At 42.3% G+C, this 21,405-nt stretch overlaps 6 protein-coding genes across 6 annotated transcripts; 3 read left to right on the top strand and 3 right to left on the bottom strand. All coding sequences in view use genetic code 12, as the record gives it.

Moving 5' to 3' along the window:
- Positions 1-862: 862 nt before the first annotated feature.
- On the bottom strand, positions 863-4,351 carry PICST_33220 (hypothetical protein; the record flags this gene model as incomplete). The annotated part of the gene is made up of 1 exon (XM_001385989.1): positions 863-4,351. One exon carries the CDS (start codon positions 4,349-4,351, stop codon positions 863-865), a length of 3,489 nt encoding a protein of 1,162 aa, XP_001386026.2.
- Positions 4,352-5,595: 1,244 nt separating this feature from the next.
- On the top strand, positions 5,596-7,664 carry PICST_68235 (predicted protein). Its single transcript, XM_001386183.1, has one exon. The coding sequence runs from the start codon at positions 6,269-6,271 to the stop codon at positions 7,616-7,618; it is 1,350 nt and encodes a 449-aa protein (XP_001386220.2). The 5' UTR covers positions 5,596-6,268; the 3' UTR covers positions 7,619-7,664.
- An 84-nt stretch (positions 7,665-7,748) lies between these two features.
- On the bottom strand, positions 7,749-8,958 carry PICST_90752 (predicted protein; the record flags this gene model as incomplete). The annotated part of the gene is made up of 1 exon (XM_001385988.1): positions 7,749-8,958. The coding sequence occupies one exon, from the start codon at positions 8,956-8,958 to the stop codon at positions 7,795-7,797; it is 1,164 nt and encodes a 387-aa protein (XP_001386025.1). The 3' UTR covers positions 7,749-7,794.
- Positions 8,959-9,922: 964 nt separating this feature from the next.
- PICST_63551 (transcriptional repressor TUP1) lies at positions 9,923-11,752 on the bottom strand (the record flags this gene model as incomplete). The annotated part of the gene is made up of 4 exons (XM_001385987.1): positions 9,923-10,749; positions 10,822-11,185; positions 11,306-11,404; positions 11,474-11,752. Coding segments are annotated over 4 exons (1,569 nt in total), but the record flags the coding sequence as incomplete, so codon positions are not given.
- A 2,539-nt stretch (positions 11,753-14,291) lies between these two features.
- PICST_63077 (predicted protein) lies at positions 14,292-14,786 on the top strand (the record flags this gene model as incomplete). The annotated part of the gene is made up of 1 exon (XM_001386182.1): positions 14,292-14,786. The coding sequence occupies one exon, from the start codon at positions 14,292-14,294 to the stop codon at positions 14,784-14,786; it is 495 nt and encodes a 164-aa protein (XP_001386219.1).
- A 1,882-nt stretch (positions 14,787-16,668) lies between these two features.
- On the top strand, positions 16,669-20,574 carry HYR2.1 (hyphally regulated cell wall protein; the record flags this gene model as incomplete). The annotated part of the gene is made up of 2 exons (XM_001386181.1): positions 16,669-17,842; positions 20,327-20,574. 2 exons carry the CDS (start codon positions 16,669-16,671, stop codon positions 20,572-20,574), a joined length of 1,422 nt encoding a protein of 473 aa, XP_001386218.2.
- Between the last annotated feature and the right edge of the window lie 831 nt (positions 20,575-21,405).

Here is a 21,405-nt window from a genome sequence, read left to right as displayed (position 1 = left end):
ACTGTACTGTTCCCAACTGTAAAGTGCCCATCTCGAGTCTTAGGGTATGTAAAGAATGAATATATGGATTTAGAATCTCTACTTTTGGATAATATATATTCAGGGAAATCAATTAGACAGATTTACAATGCAATTAATACAGGGGTCCGTTGCACTTCTGTTGAACTACATTGAAAATCTCGAACTCCTTCTGCGCCAATACCAACAGCTATAAAGTCAGAAAATACTATCGTATAAAGTGCAACCAATTCTGCCGATCACAGATGACTAATCGTAATTATTCCCATGGAGATCTATTTCGAGTTGACGTACGCAACGGTGACCGATGCCAGCTGTAGGCGCAAAAATATTTTATCGCACTGTTGCAGCCCAGCCTTTATGGGCTTTGAAAAGTGTCAAAATATTTTAGCGCATATCACACGAACAGAAACATGACATACCGTTTTAGAAAGACATAAGCTGCCCAGTGATGTTAATAATAGAATCCCTCTCGGCGAGTCAAGAAAATTGATACTCCAACCCAGAATCCACAGAATCTGCAAAATGTATATTTTTCAGGAGAAAATCTTTCTGCGTATTCATCCATTGTATAAACCTTGTTTTGAAAAAAATCATTTTTGAAAAGAGCCATTCGTTGTCCCAATGCCGCCAGGCGTGCAGTTGCGAATAAAGGGATATTCTCATAACTCTCACACTTTCTCATCTTGCTATACTTAGAAGTCTTGTTACATTGACTTACGACGATAAAGCAACAATATTTGATTAAATTATTTATAACTTTTTGATTTTTTCTTTCACACGTATCTCATTAATCAGTTGCTAGAACTAATTTTGTTGAGAAACTATCCAAATATACAGACATTTAGATAGATACTAATAAAGCAATTATTGCCATGATCATATTCATCGCAGGATCCATTTGTGAACCAGCACCTTCCAAGGCTTCTTCGATTGAATAAGTTCCACTTTCTTCAACTAGTTGGTCTTCTTCATCAATGTGATCTTCATATGGTAATTGTTGTTGTTCTTCAGCTTCATCAGTAACCAATTGTTCTAACGTGAACAGTGAAGTCTTCGTGTACTCAGTGGTGTATGAGTGGACAACGTCATCAATGATTTCTTCAACAAGTTCTTTGGTTGGCTCTTCAACACATACAACTATATAGGTCTCACAAACGGAATGATCAACTGTTCTTGTGACTGTCTCGCCGGCAATTGTCTCGAAAATTGTTGTTTGTATAACTTCTGGACACTCAGTAACAGTTTGGGTTATAAACTTGGTAGTAGTAACTTTTCCTGCCTGGGAAACGATGACAGTTTCCATTGTGGATTGTTGTTCGGTCTTGGTAACTACAGTAGTAACAACGACAGTTTTCAGAACTTCGGTGGTGATCTCTTCGGTTTCCAATTGGACTTCTGTGGTGTATCCTCCCGTTGGACATGGAACGACAACAGTGTTTGTTATAACATTAGTAACTGTAACGGTAATAGGAGTCACAATGACAGATTCAATGGTAATTGGAGTTGGCAATGGCTTCGGTATGACGGTTTCTGTAACAATGGTTGTAATAGAAGATACGGTCTTCTGGACTTCAGAAGTGATTACTGACTGTTCAGTCACAGTGATTGTTTCTTCACCGCCAGTAGGATGTGGAACCACGGTAGTCAAAGTAATGGTTGAAGTAGTAGTAATAGTATCCACAGTTACAACTGGTAGAATTGAGGTTACAACTGTAGTAACAATTTCGGTTGGTAACGTCTCAGGTGGAACAGGAAGACCTGTAATAGTCTCGGTAACAATAGTTGTGGGTGAGGATACGGTCTTTTCAATTTCAGTTGTAATAACTGTCACTTCGGTCACAGTGATGGTTTCCTCGCCGCCAGTAGGACAAGGGACAACAGTGGTTAATGTGATAGTCGATGTGGTCGTGACCGTTTCCAAAGTCCTGCTAGGAGTTTCTGATTCTTCTGATTCTGACTCGGTAGGTGTCTCAGTTTCTGGATCAGATGTTGGATCAGTTTCGGTTTCCTCTGGGTCTGTCTCTGTTGGCGTCTCGGTTTCTGGGTCAGAAGTTGGGTCAGAAGTTGGGTCAGTTTCAGTTTCCTCTGGGTCTGTCTCTGTTGGCGTCTCGGTTGGTGTCTCAGTTTCTGGATCAGATGTTGGATCAGTTTCAGTTTCCTCTGGATCTGTCTCTGTTGGTGTCTCAGTTTCTGGATCAGATGTTGGATCAGTTTCAGTTTCCTCTGGATCTGTCTCTGTTGGCGTCACAGTTTCTGGATCAGATGTAGGTTCAGTTTCTGGATCTGTCTCTGTTGGTGTCACAGTTTCTGGATCAGATGTTGGATCAGTTTCAGTTTCCTCTGGATCTGTCTCTGTTGGTGTCTCAGTTTCTGGGTCAGAAGTTGGGTCAGAAGTTGGATCAGTTTCAGTTTCCTCTGGGTCTGTCTCTGTTGGCGTCTCAGTTTCTGGGTCAGATGTAGGCTCAGTTTCTGGATCTGTCTCTGTTGGTGTCTCAGTTTCTGGGTCAGATGTAGGCTCAGTTTCTGGATCTGTCTCTGTTGGTGTCTCAGTTTCTGGATCAGATGTTGGATCAGTTTCAGTTTCCTCTGGATCTGTCTCTGTTGGTGTCTCAGTTTCTGGGTCAGAAGTTGGGTCAGAAGTTGGATCAGTTTCAGTTTCCTCTGGATCTGTCTCTGTTGGTGTCTCAGTTTCTGGATCAGATGTTGGATCAGTTTCAGTTTCCTCTGGATCTGTCTCTGTTGGTGTCTCAGTTTCTGGGTCAGATGTAGGCTCAGTTTCTGGATCTGTCTCTGTTGGTGTCTCAGTTTCTGGATCAGATGTTGGATCAGTTTCAGTTTCCTCTGGATCTGTCTCTGTTGGCGTCTCAGTTTCTGGGTCAGATGTAGGCTCAGTTTCTGGATCTGTCTCTGTTGGTGTCTCAGTTTCTGGATCAGATGTTGGATCAGTTTCAGTTTCCTCTGGATCTGTCTCTGTTGGTGTCTCGGTTTCTGGGTCAGAAGTTGGGTCAGAAGTTGGGTCAGTTTCAGTTTCCTCTGGGTCTGTCTCTGTTGGTGTCTCAGTTTCTGGATCAGATGTTGGATCAGTTTCAGTTTCCTCTGGATCTGTCTCTGTTGGCGTCACAGTTTCTGGATCAGATGTTGGATCAGTTTCAGTTTCCTCTGGATCTGTCTCTGTTGGTGTCTCGGTTTCTGGGTCAGAAGTTGGGTCAGAAGTTGGGTCAGTTTCAGTTTCCTCTGGGTCTGTCTCTGTTGGTGTCTCAGTTTCTGGATCAGATGTTGGATCAGTTTCAGTTTCCTCTGGATCTGTCTCTGTTGGCGTCACAGTTTCTGGATCAGATGTTGGATCAGTTTCAGTTTCCTCTGGATCTGTCTCTGTTGGCGTCTCAGTTTCTGGGTCAGATGTAGGCTCAGTTTCTGGATCTGTCTCTGTTGGTGTCTCGGTTTCTGGGTCAGATGTTGGATCAGTTTCAGTTTCCTCTGGGTCTGTCTCTGTTGGTGTCTCAGTTTCTGGATCAGATGTTGGATCAGTTTCAGTTTCCTCTGGATCTGTTTCTGTTGGCGTCTCAGTTTCTGGGTCAGATGTAGGCTCAGTTTCTGGATCTGTCTCTGTTGGTGTCTCAGTTTCTGGTTCAGATGTAGGTTTAGTTTCGGTTTCTTCTGGATCCGTTTCTGTTGGCTCTGGTGTTGGGTCGGGTACGGGAGGTAATGATGGTGTTCCTCCTGGACAATGCTTATTGAAACACTTCTGAGATATGTTACAGTCTTGAGCAGCACAGTCGACGACAATAGTAAATTCCTTGTTGTACTTCCATGTATCGCATTGTCCACCTTGAGTTTCTGGAGTTTGGCACCATCTTCCAACAACATTAAAAGGTGGTGTACAGTGTCTTGGCTCAGGTCTGGTATCATCTGGAACTGCGTCAATTAACATAAGGAGAGTCAATGAAAGACGGTTCCAGCTCTGAGTAAACAAATTAATTCCATTGGCTTTGTCCACTAAGACTAGAGTACCATCGATGACACGAGGGTCTGGTGAAGGTAACCCTTCTAAGGCTAAGTAGTCTAGATGTTGACTTTTCATGTCAACATTGAATCCAAAGTTAAATTCGGCTCTGTAAGTATTGCCTTGTATCCACCAGAGATCTTGGAAGTTGGAGTAGAATTCTGGGTTTCCTGGGGATTGTGCATTTCCTTGAGGGCACTTATACAAATACCAGTCTTTCTGTGCTGTACAACCAGAAGTCCACCAATCCCATCCCGGGGGGATGAAGTCGATTCTTGCTGATTGGACCAACGAGAAAAATAGGAAGAATAGTAGTGTTGCAAGCATATTTGTTTTAATTATTGTGATAATTGATTGATGAAGGAGCGGACGAAAGAATTGACTTCTCCCAATATGAATTGGTGCCTTTTATACTTTTTAGTTTGCTATTTGCATTAGCATCACATCTTTTCCAAAGGAATTGTTGCATTGTCGACATGACGACGTGGTAAGAATTGCTCACGCTGAATCACAAGAAGGCAGGCGGGCGGTCTAAAACTAAACTTGTAACTCCAGAAATGTTAGCTTGTGCTTGCTTTGAATCTAACTGCATTTCCCAACTCGGCCTTCTACATGCTGCAAAATAGTAGCAGACTGACCCTAACATCTTTTTCCTAGAGTCTACAATGCAGTTAACGGACCTGCTTTGTGTCAGATCTGCATGCCATTCTACCGAGCTGCAGAAGCTGCAGAAGCTGCAGAAAAATAAAAGGTGCGCATGTCATGGCTATGACCTGGTCGCTGATTGTTCCTGGAAGTATGAGCCGAAAACCTTGTATTTTCTGCAGATACGAAACTGCTGGTCATCCTGAGGTCGAATTATTTCAGTCATTATTGGATGCTTTGGTCTTGCTTTATTGTCTGGGGGTATTATCAATGCGCAAGTGATTCAGTGCGTTCAAAATGGCACTGCTGAATCTAGAGAGACACCGCGTTTAGAAACACAAGGTTGATGAAAAGTCATGGATCTATAATGCATCCACTAAAGATATTAGTCCTCACTGTGAATTATAGCGTATTTCTCGGACTAAGTAGAAGATCTGGAAGATCTAGGAGATCTAGGAGATCCAGGATTGTTAGGAGATCTGGAAGATCTGGAAGATCTCGACATTCGTTATGTGCTGCACCACTCTCAGGCCGCTAGAGCTGAAAAATATGTTTCAAATGCAAAAATAGTTAATCCAGGACGCAAGTGGTTGCCGATCGCCGATCGTAATTAGTCGTATATAGCTCTTATTGCGATTGTCACACTCAGTAGAAATCCGAGTAGAAATCCGAGTAGCCAAGAAAGGGTCAAGATTATAATTTGGTTTTTCCACACTTTTCACGCGACGAGGCAGTAGTTTCCATGTATGGAACGTGACTAGTGCCAAGATAATATCTCGCAAACCATGCCATTTTCTGCGATCGTCACGGGACAAAAGGCATCGCTTGGAGGCTCAGTGGGAGACATAAAAGATCATATAAGATAAGTGATTCGCTGGTGATTATCACTATGAAACAACTAATACTGAAATATATCTTATATCAAACGATATTTCAACAACCAATAAATTCCACCCCGATTGAAAGATATTTATCGGCGTCTGTATTATCCATTGCAACGCAGGTCCTCATCTCAAAACTCTAATTTCCCTCGCGAAATTACCCAATAAAAACTTCTTGTTGCAGTGTGTGCAGTCGAAAAAAAGATACTTTTTGTCGTTGCTCGCCAAAGCCAGTCCCTAAACTTTCCTTTGTTCTCCCTAGCGTCGCCATTCTTTGCTGAAAGCAATTTAGTGATATTCTTGTTCCAAGAGAAAGTTGATATTACGAGCCACACTAAGACGTATTCTGTGTCAGATCACTACTGCTACTGAACGTCTATATAACCAACCTATTTCCTCCAGCCATACTAGCAGGATTTTTCGCTTCTCATCGAGGGACATTCTCATTCCCCCTAGAACCGCTAGCGAAATCTTCCCCACGCAGGTTGACGTTAACTGATAAATTTAATCATCAGTTATCACATTTTTTTCATGATGGACACTTGAACCACTACCAAAGAGTAAGAATTCCAAAGTAATAATTAGTCAATACTACAGACCACTAACCCATCGTCCACACACCACCACCTATACGCCACTAGTAGCACAACCCTAGAACTTCACTGCTTATAAACGCTAGTTCTCCTTAACCCAACTATTTACCATAGTCGTTGACAATATGAACTACATTTCGTCCAACGACGTTCTCTACGAGAACCCCCTTGCAGCTAACCTTGATCCTTCCACCACTGGAGGTGATCGTGTTGATGCTGACACAGCTGACTTCCTAAACGAACTCCGCCATCCCTCATCGCAAGACCTTGCCGAAGTCCCGGCTCCCTTGCAGCACGCTACAGCATCGTCTACGTCGAGTTCCACAAACTCGGTAGGTATGCAAATAGACTCTTTGGGTATTGATCCCGTCCAACAGAACTCCGTTAGCCAGAGCCAGAATCAAAATCAAATCCAAAGCCACAGGAATGGTAACCATGGTTCGCTCACTTTTTCCAAACCATTTCTGGCAGATGACTTGGCTACTCTCGCAAACGTTCACCAGATGAACAACAATACCAATAACAACAACACGAACTCCAATTTGAATAGTAATAACAATAACAGCAATAATGCCACATCGTCGCTTTTTGCGTTCCACAACCCGTTCGACTTTAAGTCATACCCCATTACCAACCCACCCATATTCGACTCAACCCTTCTCCTCCCGCTCTATTCAAACGATGGGGTCCCACGTAGAAGAAGAATATCCATCTCCAATGGGCAGATTGGCCAGATCGTCAACCACGAAGCTCTCTTTGAGGACGACTCTGGTTTCGATACAGACTTGGGAGTCACTGGCTTCGGCAACAGTCAAGGACATTCGCAAATTAGCTCGCCTCCTCAGGCGCAACTCAGCAGTATGAATTCCAATACGCTGATTGCTGCCATCGCCGATCAACAACAACAACAGCCGCAACAAGTATTCCCCGGAAACTTCAACAGCCAGGCGGTTCCGCCTCAGTATCAACCGCAGATTACATTTGCTCCAGCTTCGACATCCATATCCGTGTCTCCAAATCCCCAAACACCTGTTGCAAGTCCACAGAAATCACTCTCTAAATCCCACTCTCGCAAAAACTCCACCGCTGTGCCAGAACTCACAGGTGTAGCCGGAGTGCCTCCTCCCAACCACCAGCTCATATACAACAACGAGGTTATCTACAACCCTAACAATGGACCTATTCCCGGTACTGCAGCCTGGAAGAAAGAAAGACTTTTGGAAAGAAATAGGATAGCGGCCTCTAAATGTAGAGAGAGAAAGAAGCAGGCACAGCTAGAGCTCCAAGGCAACATCTCGAAGATGAAGAGCCAATACAAACGTGACCAGGAAAAGATAAAGAAACTCAACAAACTTGTAGAGTTCTACAATAAGACTATAGTCAAACACCTCAACGACGGAAACCAGGAATTATCGGTATTACGGAAGTTTATCAACAAGGATATAGATGAGATCGACATTAAAGATATCTCATGATTGATAGATTGTATTTTATAGAATGAATGAATGTTACAGTACGGAACTGAGTCGTAGACCGAGAAAAATGGAGCCGTAGGTACAATAGTAACAGTAATAGAAGAACTATACGAAGCTGCTGCAATTGTGAGTGACAGACATACACGAATATTATTTATTAGCTATCTACTCTATCATTATGCTACTTTTGGAGTACCGTCAGCATTGATCAACGATTCTTCAGTCTCCTGAGGACCAGTGCCGATACTGGTCAAGATGATTCTAGAAATACCCTTGTAAATGTCGGGATTGGTGCCATCAATAGTTACCTTCTTATAGGCAGCGACTTCTTCATGCTTTTCCCATCCTCCAACAGCACCGAAGTAGGAGTAGAGCAAGCCCAACACTTTTGCTTCGTTGACTTCATCGTAGTAGATGACAGCATTGGGACCAGCGTCAAAGGTGTATGCAGCAATGATCTTACCTTCTTGTTCGTTCAACCTGTGTACTAACTTAATGATCTGCTTTGAAGTATCGTTCAAGTAGAAGATAGGAGGGTATGAGTCCAAACAAACAGCGTGAAAAGAGTTGGAGTCCTTCATCGTTAATTCGCCAAACGTCTCGAAGTCATTAGCCGCGATGGCACGTTTCATTTCTTCAAAACGCTTTGGCACAACTTCGGTAATTCTGTGTTGGAACAAATCGGACGTAGCCACAGTCTGTTGCATTCCCGACGTACTAGGAGTATCTTTCTTGTCATCACTAACCACCAAAATTGCAGCCTTCATGGTTGGCCAATGCGACAAAGGTGCTACTTCAACAGCTTTGGAGTCTTCGCCGTTTTCTAGTTCGCCCATTTCCCAAGCGACAAATCCTCCAAACAATGATCTACAAGCAGATCCCGAACCCTTTCTGGCAATTTTGGACAACTCTGACATGTTCTGAGGTAACTTGTACAACTTGGCAATGGCACTGACCAAAGCAGCGAATCCAGCAGCCGACGAGGCCAATCCAGCAGCTGTTGGGAAATTGTTCTCGGAAACGATGTGTAACTTGAATTGAGACAATTTTGGCAAAGAAGCGTCGCTTGTCTCGACTTCAGCTCTCAATCTTCTCAAATCTGCAAGACACGCTTGAGTTCTGACGGAGTCCAAAGATTCTAACTTGCCGTTCAACCATAATTGGTCTTTTTCGAAAGCTTCGCTGGCTGCGGCTGTGGTCAAAGTTCTCAAATCATTCTGAGAGAGAGTAACTGAGATCGATGAGTTCGTGGGCAAGTTCAAGAGAGTGTCGCGCTTTCCCCAGTACTTCAAGGTCGCTATATTGACGGGTGCAGTTGAGGAAGCGGTGAAGATTGACATTGCAGTGGTGCACTTTTTGGTTGGGAAAAGGACGTGTAATACTGGTTGGAATACTTTCCAGAGTTCTTCAATATAGACTAGTCGGTGGATAATTTTTCTGTCGTATACAGTCAGGTGTGATCTTGCACGTGATGCAACTAATATAAGGGTACGGCTGAAATGTCTAGAGCAGGCCCCTAATTCAATGCAGTGATTTATTTCGACATGAATGGGTATATGGTATAGGTTAACTATTATAGGCAATATTAACTATTGTTGTAGATATTTGTAGTAATTTTATGTTTCTTCTCTATATAGTTAAAGTAGTCTGAAAGTAATCAAGTGCTCAACGTTAACTACATCTTTGGATAATTTTGCTACTTTCAAGAAACAAGGTGTCCGTGTTTTGACGGATCATTCCTTGGTTCTGAACACCGTGGCCGTATCCTGTACCAGTAAGTGAGAGAACGTATTGGCTAATCATGTTCCGTTTACCACCGTGAATCAAGCTCAAACTTGTGTGTTTTGAATCACCCACAACGAAGGAATAAATACATGGTGTCTTTTAAGTATCCGCTTTTATTTATAGTACCTATGATCAGAAACACTACTCTATGGTTCGTCACACTTTTTACTTAGCTTACACTAAGGAATGTTAATGTATATAATTTGGAAAATCTCTACATCGCTTTCACAATCGGTATACTATTACAATACATACATATAAATAAAAAAATAAAAAACAAGTGATAAAAAGAAAAATAATGGTAATCAACAACTATATTATCAAGAACGAACAAACAAATCAAGATATTGTGAAGGAAAGTCTCATAAATACAGGAACATGTTCATGTCTTCAAATGTTGCAATCCAGTTCGGTTTGAAATGACAGTGGAGTCATTTTACCGTACTCGATAGTCAAAACTGCTAAAATACAATGCCTCTGAGATAAAATAAAATTTTAATCAGTCTCTCTCTATTAGAATTATTTTCTGGTCCATTTCCATAATCTTGCCTTGCAGTCTCCACTACCGGTAGCAAAAATGCCTTCAGTGCCTTGGGAGTTCAAGGAAACGGCAACCGATATGACAGAGTTTCGGTGTCCTTGAAGCATCAACAATGGATTACCAGAAAGTTGATCCCAGAAAATAACACCACGGTCCTTGGAACCAGAAAGTATGTATTCATTTTTTGGCGTAGAGCAGACAGATAAAACAAAGTCCTTGTGTCCAATGTAGGTCACTTCGCAGCTGGACTTCTTACCTGGGCTGTTGTTCCCTTGTGGGTCTTGCTTTCCTTCCAAGTTCCACAACTTAACGGTTCTGTCCAAAGAACCAGAAGCAATTTGCTTGCCGTTAATTGTGAAAGCAACAGAGTAGACAGAGTCTTCGTGGCCATTTCCATTGCCGTTTTCGTTTCCGGAATCTAATCTTTCAACAAGGAAACCAGTAGTAGAATCCCAGACTCTGACTGTTCTGTCAAGAGAACCAGCTGCGATCAATTGGCCATCTGGGGAAACAGCGACCGTGGTCACTCCATCTTCAATGGAAAGAGTTAACGAGCACTGTGACGATCTCAAGTCCCAGATTCTCACCGTTCTGTCTCCAGAACCAGAGACCAATCTGTCTCCATCAGGGAAGAAGTCCAACGAATATATATCCTGTTCGTGACCTCGCAAGATCTTGATAATTCTCTTGGTGTTCAAGTCCCAGATTCTGATCAACTTGTCTTCAGCGCCGGTTGCCAATAACTTCCCATCCGGAGAGAAACAAACGGATCTGATATACAAGTCACCATTAGCGGCGGCAACGGCTGCGGAAGAAGCAGCATCAGTGGACTCACTGGATTCGCCGTTCTTACCTTCTCCGTTAGTGGCATTGGCACCAGAAGCAGCGTCAGATGAGTTGTTGTCGTCGATCAACTTGGCCACCAATTCTCCCGTTTCGACGTTGAACACTTGTGTAGTCTTATTGCAACCGGTAGCAATGAACTTACCGTCCTTGGAGAAACGCACACAACAAACTACCGAAGAGTGGTCCAACGAGTGAATCAACTCGACATCCAAATCACGAGCGAAGGCCGGGTTGTACAAGACATAATAGTCTAACTTCTGTTTCTTGAAGTCTGGGTTCGCTTTGGAAACATCCAAGTCTGACAAGAATGGGGGAATCTCCTTGACGTGTAGAGCCTTTTGGGTGGGGTTAACAATGTACTGCGATTTGTCGATGACAGTCAATGCAGTTGAGGTCTCGGGAACAGAAGTAGTACCTCCGTTGGTGATTCCAGTAGCTGAAACAGAAGTGGTGGCTTCTTGCTTGGACTGGGTGGTTGGAGTCTCTACTTCGGGTTTGGCGACTTGAGGAGAAACAGGCTTGATTTCCTGTTTGGGGGGAGACTGTTTGATAGGTGGAGGCAATGCCTGCTGCGATGGGGTTTGAATAGCTGCTGGTTGCAGAGGCTGTTGCTGCTGTTGGTAGCCTGAGTACGACAATCCATTGGGCTTCTGCTGCTGGGCAGCTGTCTGATGAGCAGCTACTTGCTGTTGTTGGATCTGGGCCTGTCTGTCCCGGGACTCCAACTCCGTTTTCAAGCGCAAGATCTCTTCCTCGTAGGCCTCCTTAATTTTTCTATGGGCCATTTCCAACTCGTAAACGGTTTGTCTTATTTGTTGCATCTCAGCAGTTTGCTGATTGTATTTAATGTCATAGTCCTCTTTGACCTGTTTGAACGACGATGCTTCTGTCAATGCATAGTCAAACTCCTGCTTGACTGCGTCCAACAACTCGTTCAATCTTTGCTGATGCTGCTGTCTCTGCTGGGCAGCCTGTTGTTGCTGTGCGGCCGCCTGTTGCTGCTGCTGTTGCTGTTGTTGCTGTTGCTGCTGCTGTTGTTGCTGCTGCTGCTGCTGCTGTTGGGCTGCCACGGCGGCCGAGTTCGATGCGTACACGGACATCACTAGTTCAATTGTCTGTGTGGAAAAAAGTCACGAAAAGTCAAGTCAAATTTCGCGATACTGAAATTGAGATTTGAACCAAGTGTGAGTGAAGGAACTGGGGGGATTTCTTGACAACGAAGTATCCGACGATGGACGGGGTTATGTGCACAACTATCACAGTGTCGATATTGACAGATGGATTACCTGAGCCGATTAGCGTCTATTTGGGGAAGACGTGGTGAAAACAGGTCAAAAGAACCAGAGTAGACAAACAAATTGGTGAATTTATCGATTGAGCCAACGAGGAAAAAATGCTACTCAACGAGCGCGAGGCCCATGCCGCAAACACTTACTATGGGGAAAATGTACAGTATTACAACGTAAAAGGTCAAGAAATAGGTTGCGCCTGGTTTTGCCTAGATAGTGCACTTAGGGAACACTGCATAGGTACGGCGAAATGTCAACGACTATTGACATTTGCTGCTGCTGGTACTGCTAGTACTTCTGCTGAAGCTATTGCAATTGCAATTGCAATCACAAGACTTTACTGCTTATTAGTACTACATTCCTTTGATGTCTACACTGTTGCTGTCTTTTTTTTTGTGCTGTGCTCTCCGTTTGGTGCATTTCTACTCAGTCGCTAAGTCGTTCCAGTGGATAGTTTCACACCTAATACGCGAACTTCGGAAGCAAACCATGTTTTCCATTGATTAAGTCTCTGCACCCCTAGTGTGGATTGACCAGGTTTTCCTGCACCGCACTTATTGAAGGTAGTCACCTGATGTACAGTGGCTAGCTTGTGGTTGCAAGCCTAGTTTTCCGCTCTTTGCACTGAACCAACTATGATTGGACGAATACGACCTGAATATGTCGAGAATTTGTTGCCCTTGCACTCTATGGCAGGAATAAGTCTTTTTCTTGTTTCTATTTGTGTTATTTGACAAGCACATTGGCCAATGATGGCCGGCTTTACCAAGTCCGCACCCCCTGTTGTCATCATCCTCCATTGCCCAATTAGGAAGAAAATGTATGCGCAACCATACTGTACCTTGAACTACTTACGCTGGCAATTGAGCTGGATATACATGGTGCTATACTCTGTGGGACATTAATGATTAACACAAATTATCTCTAGCTCATCGGAAAGATTCTCACTGTAGAAATTAATCTTACATTACCTTCTCAACATTCCTTTACATTATTTCTGCATTTCTTGAATGATAACCAAAAGTTACGGTTACAATACTAAAACTCTATATATGATCAGCCGAGTTAATACCACTGCTTTTTGATGAAATGGCTATACGTGTATATCTGGTGCCAGAGTCTTCAATCAGAACTTTCTGAGCACTCGCGTATTTTTGATGATGTTTTCGTCAAGTAAGAGTGAATAAACTTCTATACTAAGACATTAACGTACTGTCGCAAATTCTCATGCGAGTTCAGACGTATATTAAATATCCGAGCTTGTCGTCCGCAGTTGATTCTTCAATGTCAATACTAATTTTGTACACTTTTTGATCTTTAGAACACATGCAGGTGGAGACTACTATATTCATGGTACCATCACTTGCCAAGTCAACTATCTCCACTTTTGTACATTGCTTGAATTAAAAGGTACTGGTTGCTTCCGATCTCATTCCCCCCATATTGAGTCGGATGCTCGAAGTTCTTATAGTTAACCTCTGCCAAAGAACCCAGAAAACGAACGAATAGTACCGTCAATTGGAGACAATATTTTTGTCTTCATGCAAGGAGATGAGCCTCAATACTGTGATTTTTTAAGAAATCATGTACCAACCAAGAATATAATGTCGGAAATACAGCACAAATCAATTGGGCGAATATTCTATTCACTGTTTGTTGCGAAGCTATTTATGTGAGACACTTACTTGCGAAATCTCATCTCAAGCAAGAGTAATTGTCGGAAATACAAAATTTCATTTTGGCAAATTCTCACTGATCGGCTCAATGTAAAGGTACAACCCCGCAGTCCACATGATAGTTTCACAGGGTTGCCCAATCATGATTGCCAGAATAATGTAGTTCAAAACGAATGAGAAGAGATATCAGTGACAGTACCCATGTACTTCCTTGAATGGACTGGCAACCACAGCGATAATATATCTTAGAAGAAATTTTCCAACCGGACATATGATAGAAAATCGCTTACTCAAAATTTCTGGAGCCCCACTTTTATGCAAGAAGACAGAAAAATACAACCGCTACTTTGAATGTACGTCATAAGCAACTTTTAGAGATAAAAACAGGGGTAGCTATATTGTCTCTTTCCCCGGGTATTCAATTAGTCCTTAACCATGAGAGCAAAAGTATAAGTATCCCTTGTTCGTTGCAGGTAATTATATTTGCTCAACTACTTTTTTAAGCTCACAACTTAAACTGACAATAAAAGTGAAAAATGACAGCTTCCACAAACCAGAATATAATTGTAAGCGACGATGAAAAATTGCAAAATGAAAAGAGGCGTGCTATCTATATCCGTCCCTTCTTGCTTTTCTACGTCAATTCGTTAATAGCAGAGGTGGTATTCCTTTTGGTCGCTATTTTTATCATGTCCGGAACTGATGATATTATTAACAAAGTTTTATGGACCCTTGTTTTTTGCCCGCTAGGAATGGGAGGAGCGATGGGAGGTATAGTCAATGTTTTTATTGTTGACAAATACTATGGTTCAAAGGCAATTTACTTAACGACGGTTATCAGCGTTCTTGTCCTTGGCGGGTGCAATATTCTCTGCTACAATCTAGATCTTGTTTTTCATTTCTTTGGGGCATCTGACCATCCTCTTTGGTTTCATTGGCGTTACCCAATGATTGCTTTTGTTGGCTACAGCAGCGGTAAGCTTTTGTTTACAGATGAGGGTCAAAAGCAGTTGGCATCTTTCGGTGTCTAATTTCAAATTATCTAAGACTGCGACTGATCCTCTAAATAGTGCAGTATTTTATTCATTACACAATCTATGAATTCCTTATTTTTTTATATGACTTTACATCAGTGAATGTAGAAAGAGTAGTAGAATTATTCCACCGGAATTTAAGTCTATTGAGCCCACTCAATCGTAAATACTCAATCGTAAACTTTAGTGAAGGTATCGGAGGGGACGTCCGAAATGTGCACGCGCTATTATGACTTTTATTTTATGGTTCATAAATTTTCGATGCACAGAATGTTTTCCAACGGGCAAACTGCGCATTTTTGTCCAACATTATGTATATTTATGCCATTTTAGTATGGAAACTATACTGGATGCGAAGTAGTTGAAATTGCGTTACCATAGAGACAATAGGTATTTTCTATATGAAATTCGAGAATACAATATGTAGAAAGGAATGCAAAATGTTCATTGTTCTGCTGTCCCCAAAAGATAGCAACCCCTGCTTTTGATAATTTATAATTATTGGCAATTGTTCAACGTGTCTGGCGCATTCTATAGGTCGATTCTATAGGTCGGGGTGCTCTAAATCCATAGCGCATTGTAACAATCTGGCAGAACATTCCCTTTTGGATGCAAGAGGAGCGCCTAGTTCCAAGGTGTTTATTGCAAAATTCAACACCCTACGGTACACAGGATTTGTAACATTCAGTTTCATTCATGTGAAATATGAACCCACGAACTCTGCCTTGAAACTCAGGGTCTGCTTGCATATGTTCGATTGGAAGAAGTCCTAGACTAAGAAATTCTTTAAATGTTGCGTACATCAAACTTGTTGAGTTATTTTTAAGGGGGGAATTTAGACCAGAAACGAGTGTCAATGCAATAAAATCTTGAGTACACAGGAATCAAGATGATTTGGTACTGCCAGCAGATACGCAAAAATAAATCCCAGCAAAGGCTCCCCCAGCCGAACCGTATTCCAACTTACAGCAGCTCACTTAATATAGAGAATTAATGTTCCAAATCAGTCCAGAAAAAGATCATTGATAATTACTTGTTTGGGTTGTTATTAGATTCTGAATTATAAAAAAAGGGACCTTGATCGAGTTCAAAGTAATTCCACAAGACTTATAATTTTTATGTTGCGAAAGCGTTTTGGAAGCTGGTTGGGCTATTACCATCACTATTATGTTTCTAATAGTTGAACGCCTAATGCTCTTAAGATAGGGAAAGGAATGTCTTGATTCTCCTGCATTTTCATAGAAACTGCAAAATTCCGAAAGTTTTATCAATAATTATCGGATTACAATGGCATTGTTGAGGCACACGCGTTGTTTGCCGTTACTACGCGAACATATGACGAGTATGTTGCCGACTATTGTTTGTCTGCTGGACAGAATAATGCTGTGTATTATGAAAGAGTTGGAACATCTCTCAGATCTAGTCTTCAGCTGTCAGAGATCAGTCAAGATGATACCATTGTGAAAGCTATCTCGTTAGAGAAACCAGCGCAACAGTTTTTATGTAATGAATTGATGTATTTGATAGGAATGCACTAAACTGTGAATGAGTAATGGAGACCAGTTGATTCACGAATAGTTCTGCTTCCGTATGTACTTTATGAATTCCCAAGAGAAGTCGAAAATGCGGAAATTTGAAGTGTATTGAATTGGGAAAGTATTGCTTCTTGGCGACATCAACCGCCTTACATTGACATTTCTGACAAACTTGAATGCAAGCGAACTCCTCGGAATGCTGCAAATTCCCAACATATGATTCAATTCAATTTGGAAATTTTGCAGTAATGGAGGGAGCCTTTTGGATACATCAAGAAGTATAAAACGATACGAATAAGTCAAGTGTTTGTAATCTCCTTTCCATACAACCCATCAGCTCGACCATGTTACTTTCAAGTCTTCTAGCAAGAATACTTGTTCTTGTTTCTGTTGTCTATGCTACTAGAGATGTTGTTATTACTGGATCAAAAGTCGATAAGGGCCCCATTAATTTGTCCATTGGTGATATAACCATCGAAGAAAATTCTTATTGGTCTATCTTTGATAACTCTGTGTCTGCTTTGAAGGGTTCACTCTGGGTAAAAAAGGGCGCCGGTTTCTATATTACAGGTACAGACAGGTTAATAAACTTATCCGTTACACTTGCATTTGGTCAAAATTCCATAAAGAACGAAGGTACTGTTGTGTTCAACTCCATCTTCTGCAAACTTGCAACCAAATATGAGCTTATTGGTTCTTCTTTCTATAACTCAGGTGAAATGTTCTTGGCCACCAATGGAGCACTTGGAAGTTTAACTGCAATCACGTCGAGTTCTTGGACAAACTCAGGTTTGTTGGTCTTTTACCAAAACTCAAGAACTAGTGCAATTGTTTCGCTTGGTAAACCACTAGGAACGATTCGTAACGATGGTCAAATCTGTTTGCATAACGAATTGTTCAAGCAAGAAACGAACATTGTTGGTAGTGGTTGTATCACTGCTGATAAGAATTCTTCTATTTTCTTATCGAATTGTTTATTGGAGATCGATCCAAAGCAATCATTCTACCTTGCTGATTCCCAATCCTCCATTAGAGCAAAAGCAATTTCTAAGTCAAAGACCTATACCGTGTATGGGTTTGGTAATGGAAACAAGATTGGTTTGGATCTTCCTCTTATTTCGCTTCCAATTCTTGGTAGTTGGGGTTATGATGAGAAGAGAGGTATTTTGACTCTTAGAGCACTTGGAAACCTTGCACACAATTTCATAATCGGTACTGGATACGATAAAAAGAAGTTTCAAATTACTACTGATTCCAGTCTTGGTTTGTTGAGTGTATTTAACGGCGCTTTGAAATATAATGGCCCAGTTCCAAACCTGAGTATCCCATCTGCATGTAGACCATGCAAGCCAGTACCTTCTGTTCCAGATGGTCCTCATACAACATCCCAGACTACTGCCAAGACACCATGTACAACATCGACAAAGAAGCACTCTACCAGATCTTCTAAATCGTGTAATAGTCAGATCACAGTTACAAGCACATGGACTGAAATCACCACAACTACAGTTACTATCAGTGAAACTGAAGGAGGTACTGATACTGTCATCATTGTTGTACCTACTGAATGTACAACTAGTACTGGAAACGATCAAGCTTCTTCTACTCCAAACCCTCAAACTACTGTTACCACTACATGGACCGGTTCTTACACCACTACCATCACCGAGACTGATACTCAGGGTGGCACTGATACTGTCATTGTGGAAGTTCCAACATCTGGAAACGATCAGGCTTCTTCTACTCCAAACCCTCAAACTACCGTTACCACTACATGGACCGGTTCTTACACCACTACCATCACCGAGACTGATTCTCAGGGTGGAACTGATACTGTCATTGTAGAGGTTCCATCTACTCCAAACCCTCAAACCACCGTTACCACTACATGGACCGGTTCTTACACCACTACCATCACCGAGACTGATACTCAGGGTGGCACTGATACTGTCATTGTGGAAGTTCCAACATCTGGAAACGATCAGGCTTCTTCTACTCCAAACCCTCAAACTACCGTTACCACTACATGGACCGGTTCTTACACCACTACCATCACCGAGACTGATTCTCAGGGTGGCACTGATACTGTCATTGTGGAAGTTCCAACATCTGGAAACGATCAGGCTTCTTCTACTCCAAACCCTCAAACTACCGTTACCACTACATGGACCGGTTCTTACACCACTACCATCACCGAGACTGATTCTCAGGGTGGAACTGATACTGTCATTGTAGAGGTTCCATCTACTCCAAACCCTCAAACCACCGTTACCACTACATGGACCGGTTCTTACACCACTACCATCACCGAGACTGATACTCAGGGTGGCACTGATACTGTCATTGTGGAAGTTCCGTGCACTGAGAAAACTCAAGTTACAGTAACTACCACATGGACAGGCTACACAACTAAAACAGTTACTGTAAGTGAAACTGAGGGATCTACCGAAACAGTCATTATTGTGATCCCTTGTTCCAGTTCTGATGAATCCGCAACTGAAAGTAACTCTTCGGTCCCTTCAGACTCCACTTCTGTTGAATTCACTTCTGAAATCTCCTCTACTGAAAGTCCATCTGGCTCGAACACTGAAGGTCCATCTACTTCTGAAGGCCCATCTTCTGAGGGTCCATCTACTTCTGAAGGTCCATCAGGTTCAAACACTGAAGGTCCATCTACTTCTGAGGGCCCATCTTCTGAAGGTCCATCTACTTCTGAAGGTCCATCAGGTTCAAACACTGAAGGTCCATCTACTTCTGAAGGCCCATCTTCTGAAGGCCCATCTTCTGAGGGTCCATCTTCTGAGGGTCCATCTACTTCTGAAGGTCCATCTGGTTCAAACACTGAAGGCCCATCTACTTCTGAGGGTCCATCTGGCTCGAACACTGAAGGCCCATCTACTTCTGAGGGCCCATCTTCTGAAGGTCCATCTACTTCTGAAGGTCCATCAGGTTCAAACACTGAAGGTCCATCTACTTCTGAAGGCCCATCTTCTGAAGGCCCATCTTCTGAGGGTCCATCTTCTGAGGGTCCATCTTCTGAGGGTCCATCAGGTTCAAACACTGAAGGCCCATCTTCTGAGGGTCCATCTGGCTCGAACACTGAAGGTCCATCTACTTCTGAAGGTCCATCTGGCTCGAACACTGAAGGTCCATCTACTTCTGAAGGTCCATCTGGCTCGAACACTGAAGGTCCATCTACTTCTGAAGGTCCATCAGGTTCAAACACTGAAGGTCCATCTACTTCTGAGGGCCCATCTTCTGAAGGTCCATCTACTTCTGAAGGTCCATCAGGTTCAAACACTGAAGGTCCATCTACTTCTGAAGGCCCATCTTCTGAAGGCCCATCTTCTGAGGGTCCATCTTCTGAGGGTCCATCTTCTGAGGGTCCATCTTCTGAGGGTCCATCTTCTGAGGGTCCATCTACTTCTGAAGGTCCATCTTCTGAGGGTCCATCTACTTCTGAAGGTCCATCTTCTGAAGGTCCATCTACTTCTGAAGGTCCATCAGGTTCAAACACTAAAGGTCCATCTACTTCTGAAGGCCCATCTTCTGAAGGCCCATCTTCTGAGGGTCCATCTTCTGAGGGTCCATCTTCTGAGGGTCCATCTACTTCTGAAGGTCCATCTGGCTCGAACACTGAAGGCCCATCTACTTCTGAAGGCCCATCTTCTGAGGGTCCATCAACTTCTGAAGGTCCATCAGGTTCAAACACTGAAGGCCCATCTTCTGAGGGTCCATCTGGCTCGAACACTGAAGGCCCATCTTCTGAGGGTCCATCTGGCTCGAACACTGAAGGTCCATCTACTTCTGAAGGTCCATCTGGCTCGAACACTGAAGGTCCATCTACTTCTGAAGGTCCATCAGGTTCAAACACTGAAGGTTCATCTTCTGAGGGTCCATCTACTTCTGAAGGCCCATCTTCTGAAGGTCCATCTACTTCTGAGGGCCCATCTTCTGAGGGACCATCTACTTCTGAAACGCCATCAGGCTCTGACACAGAAGTTTCAAGTTCTGTAGAAGCATCGTGTGTTCCATCTTACATTACAGTAACAGTCACAACTACTGCAGAGCCAATTGACACAGTCACCGTTACTAGTTGTCCAACTATGAAACCACCACATTCGACAGATACCATTTATACAGTGACATCAGTTTATATTACCGAAACAACTACCACCACAGCACGTACAACACTCCCAACTGTTACAGTTACAGAAACGAAGACTAAAGGGTACTTTAGGTTCTTCTAGTGCAGTTTCGCTTTCGATCGCTTTCGACTTCAGATTCCATTTTTGATTTCATGATTTTAAATCTTTTAAACATTACCGACTTGTTATATCGGAGCAATTGCGTTTTCTCCTAATCTATTTATTTTCTGTAAGTAATTTTTATATCCAATTAATAGCAGTATTTATGCGCACATTTCTTATCAAACTTTGCTATAGAATGAATTAGGATCGACGAATCCGGAGAATTTTGTTCAGTAAACAACGGAATAGGCAAATCCAATTGCATTCTTTTAAATTCTGGATACACTCTGAAGATTTATTTGTTGTCTTCTGGCGACATTCTTTCAGTGCCGGAGTGAAAAGAATTCTACCCTGTAATGAAATAAGTGAGATATTAATAAAAGGCCCTATAGAAATTGTACATATCAGCTTCCCAGCAGCACAAAGGTTATTACATTTGCTTGGATCAGAGCCGTAGTTTACTCGCAACTTGTGCTTCTTAAATCCAATACAGACTCTTTTTGATGACAGGGTGTGCAAAATCCTGCACAAGCTCATTCTGTCTCAGGCAAAGCTACGTTCTGTTTTTGATAATGGTCCGGAACACATTGGGCAAATTTAAATAGTGATTCGCATTTTTCTGAATGAGAGGAGCTATTTTTATTGCAAGAATATGGATGTATTAAATTAGATATTAGATTAGTGTGGTTTACTTACAACAAAATCCATTACATATAAGATCATCTCTTGCACAAACAGTTTCGTACAATTAGTTAATACTCGGATGAAATATTGTTGGAGGACTCCAATTTTTGCCAAAAATATTTCATCAGAACAGAAGTTTACAAGAAT

Source organism: Scheffersomyces stipitis, chromosome 7, assembly GCF_000209165.1.
Source record: "Scheffersomyces stipitis CBS 6054 chromosome 7, complete sequence".
NCBI classification, from domain to species: domain Eukaryota; kingdom Fungi; phylum Ascomycota; class Pichiomycetes; order Serinales; family Debaryomycetaceae; genus Scheffersomyces; species Scheffersomyces stipitis.
This window is presented reverse-complemented; position numbering and strand designations above follow the sequence as displayed.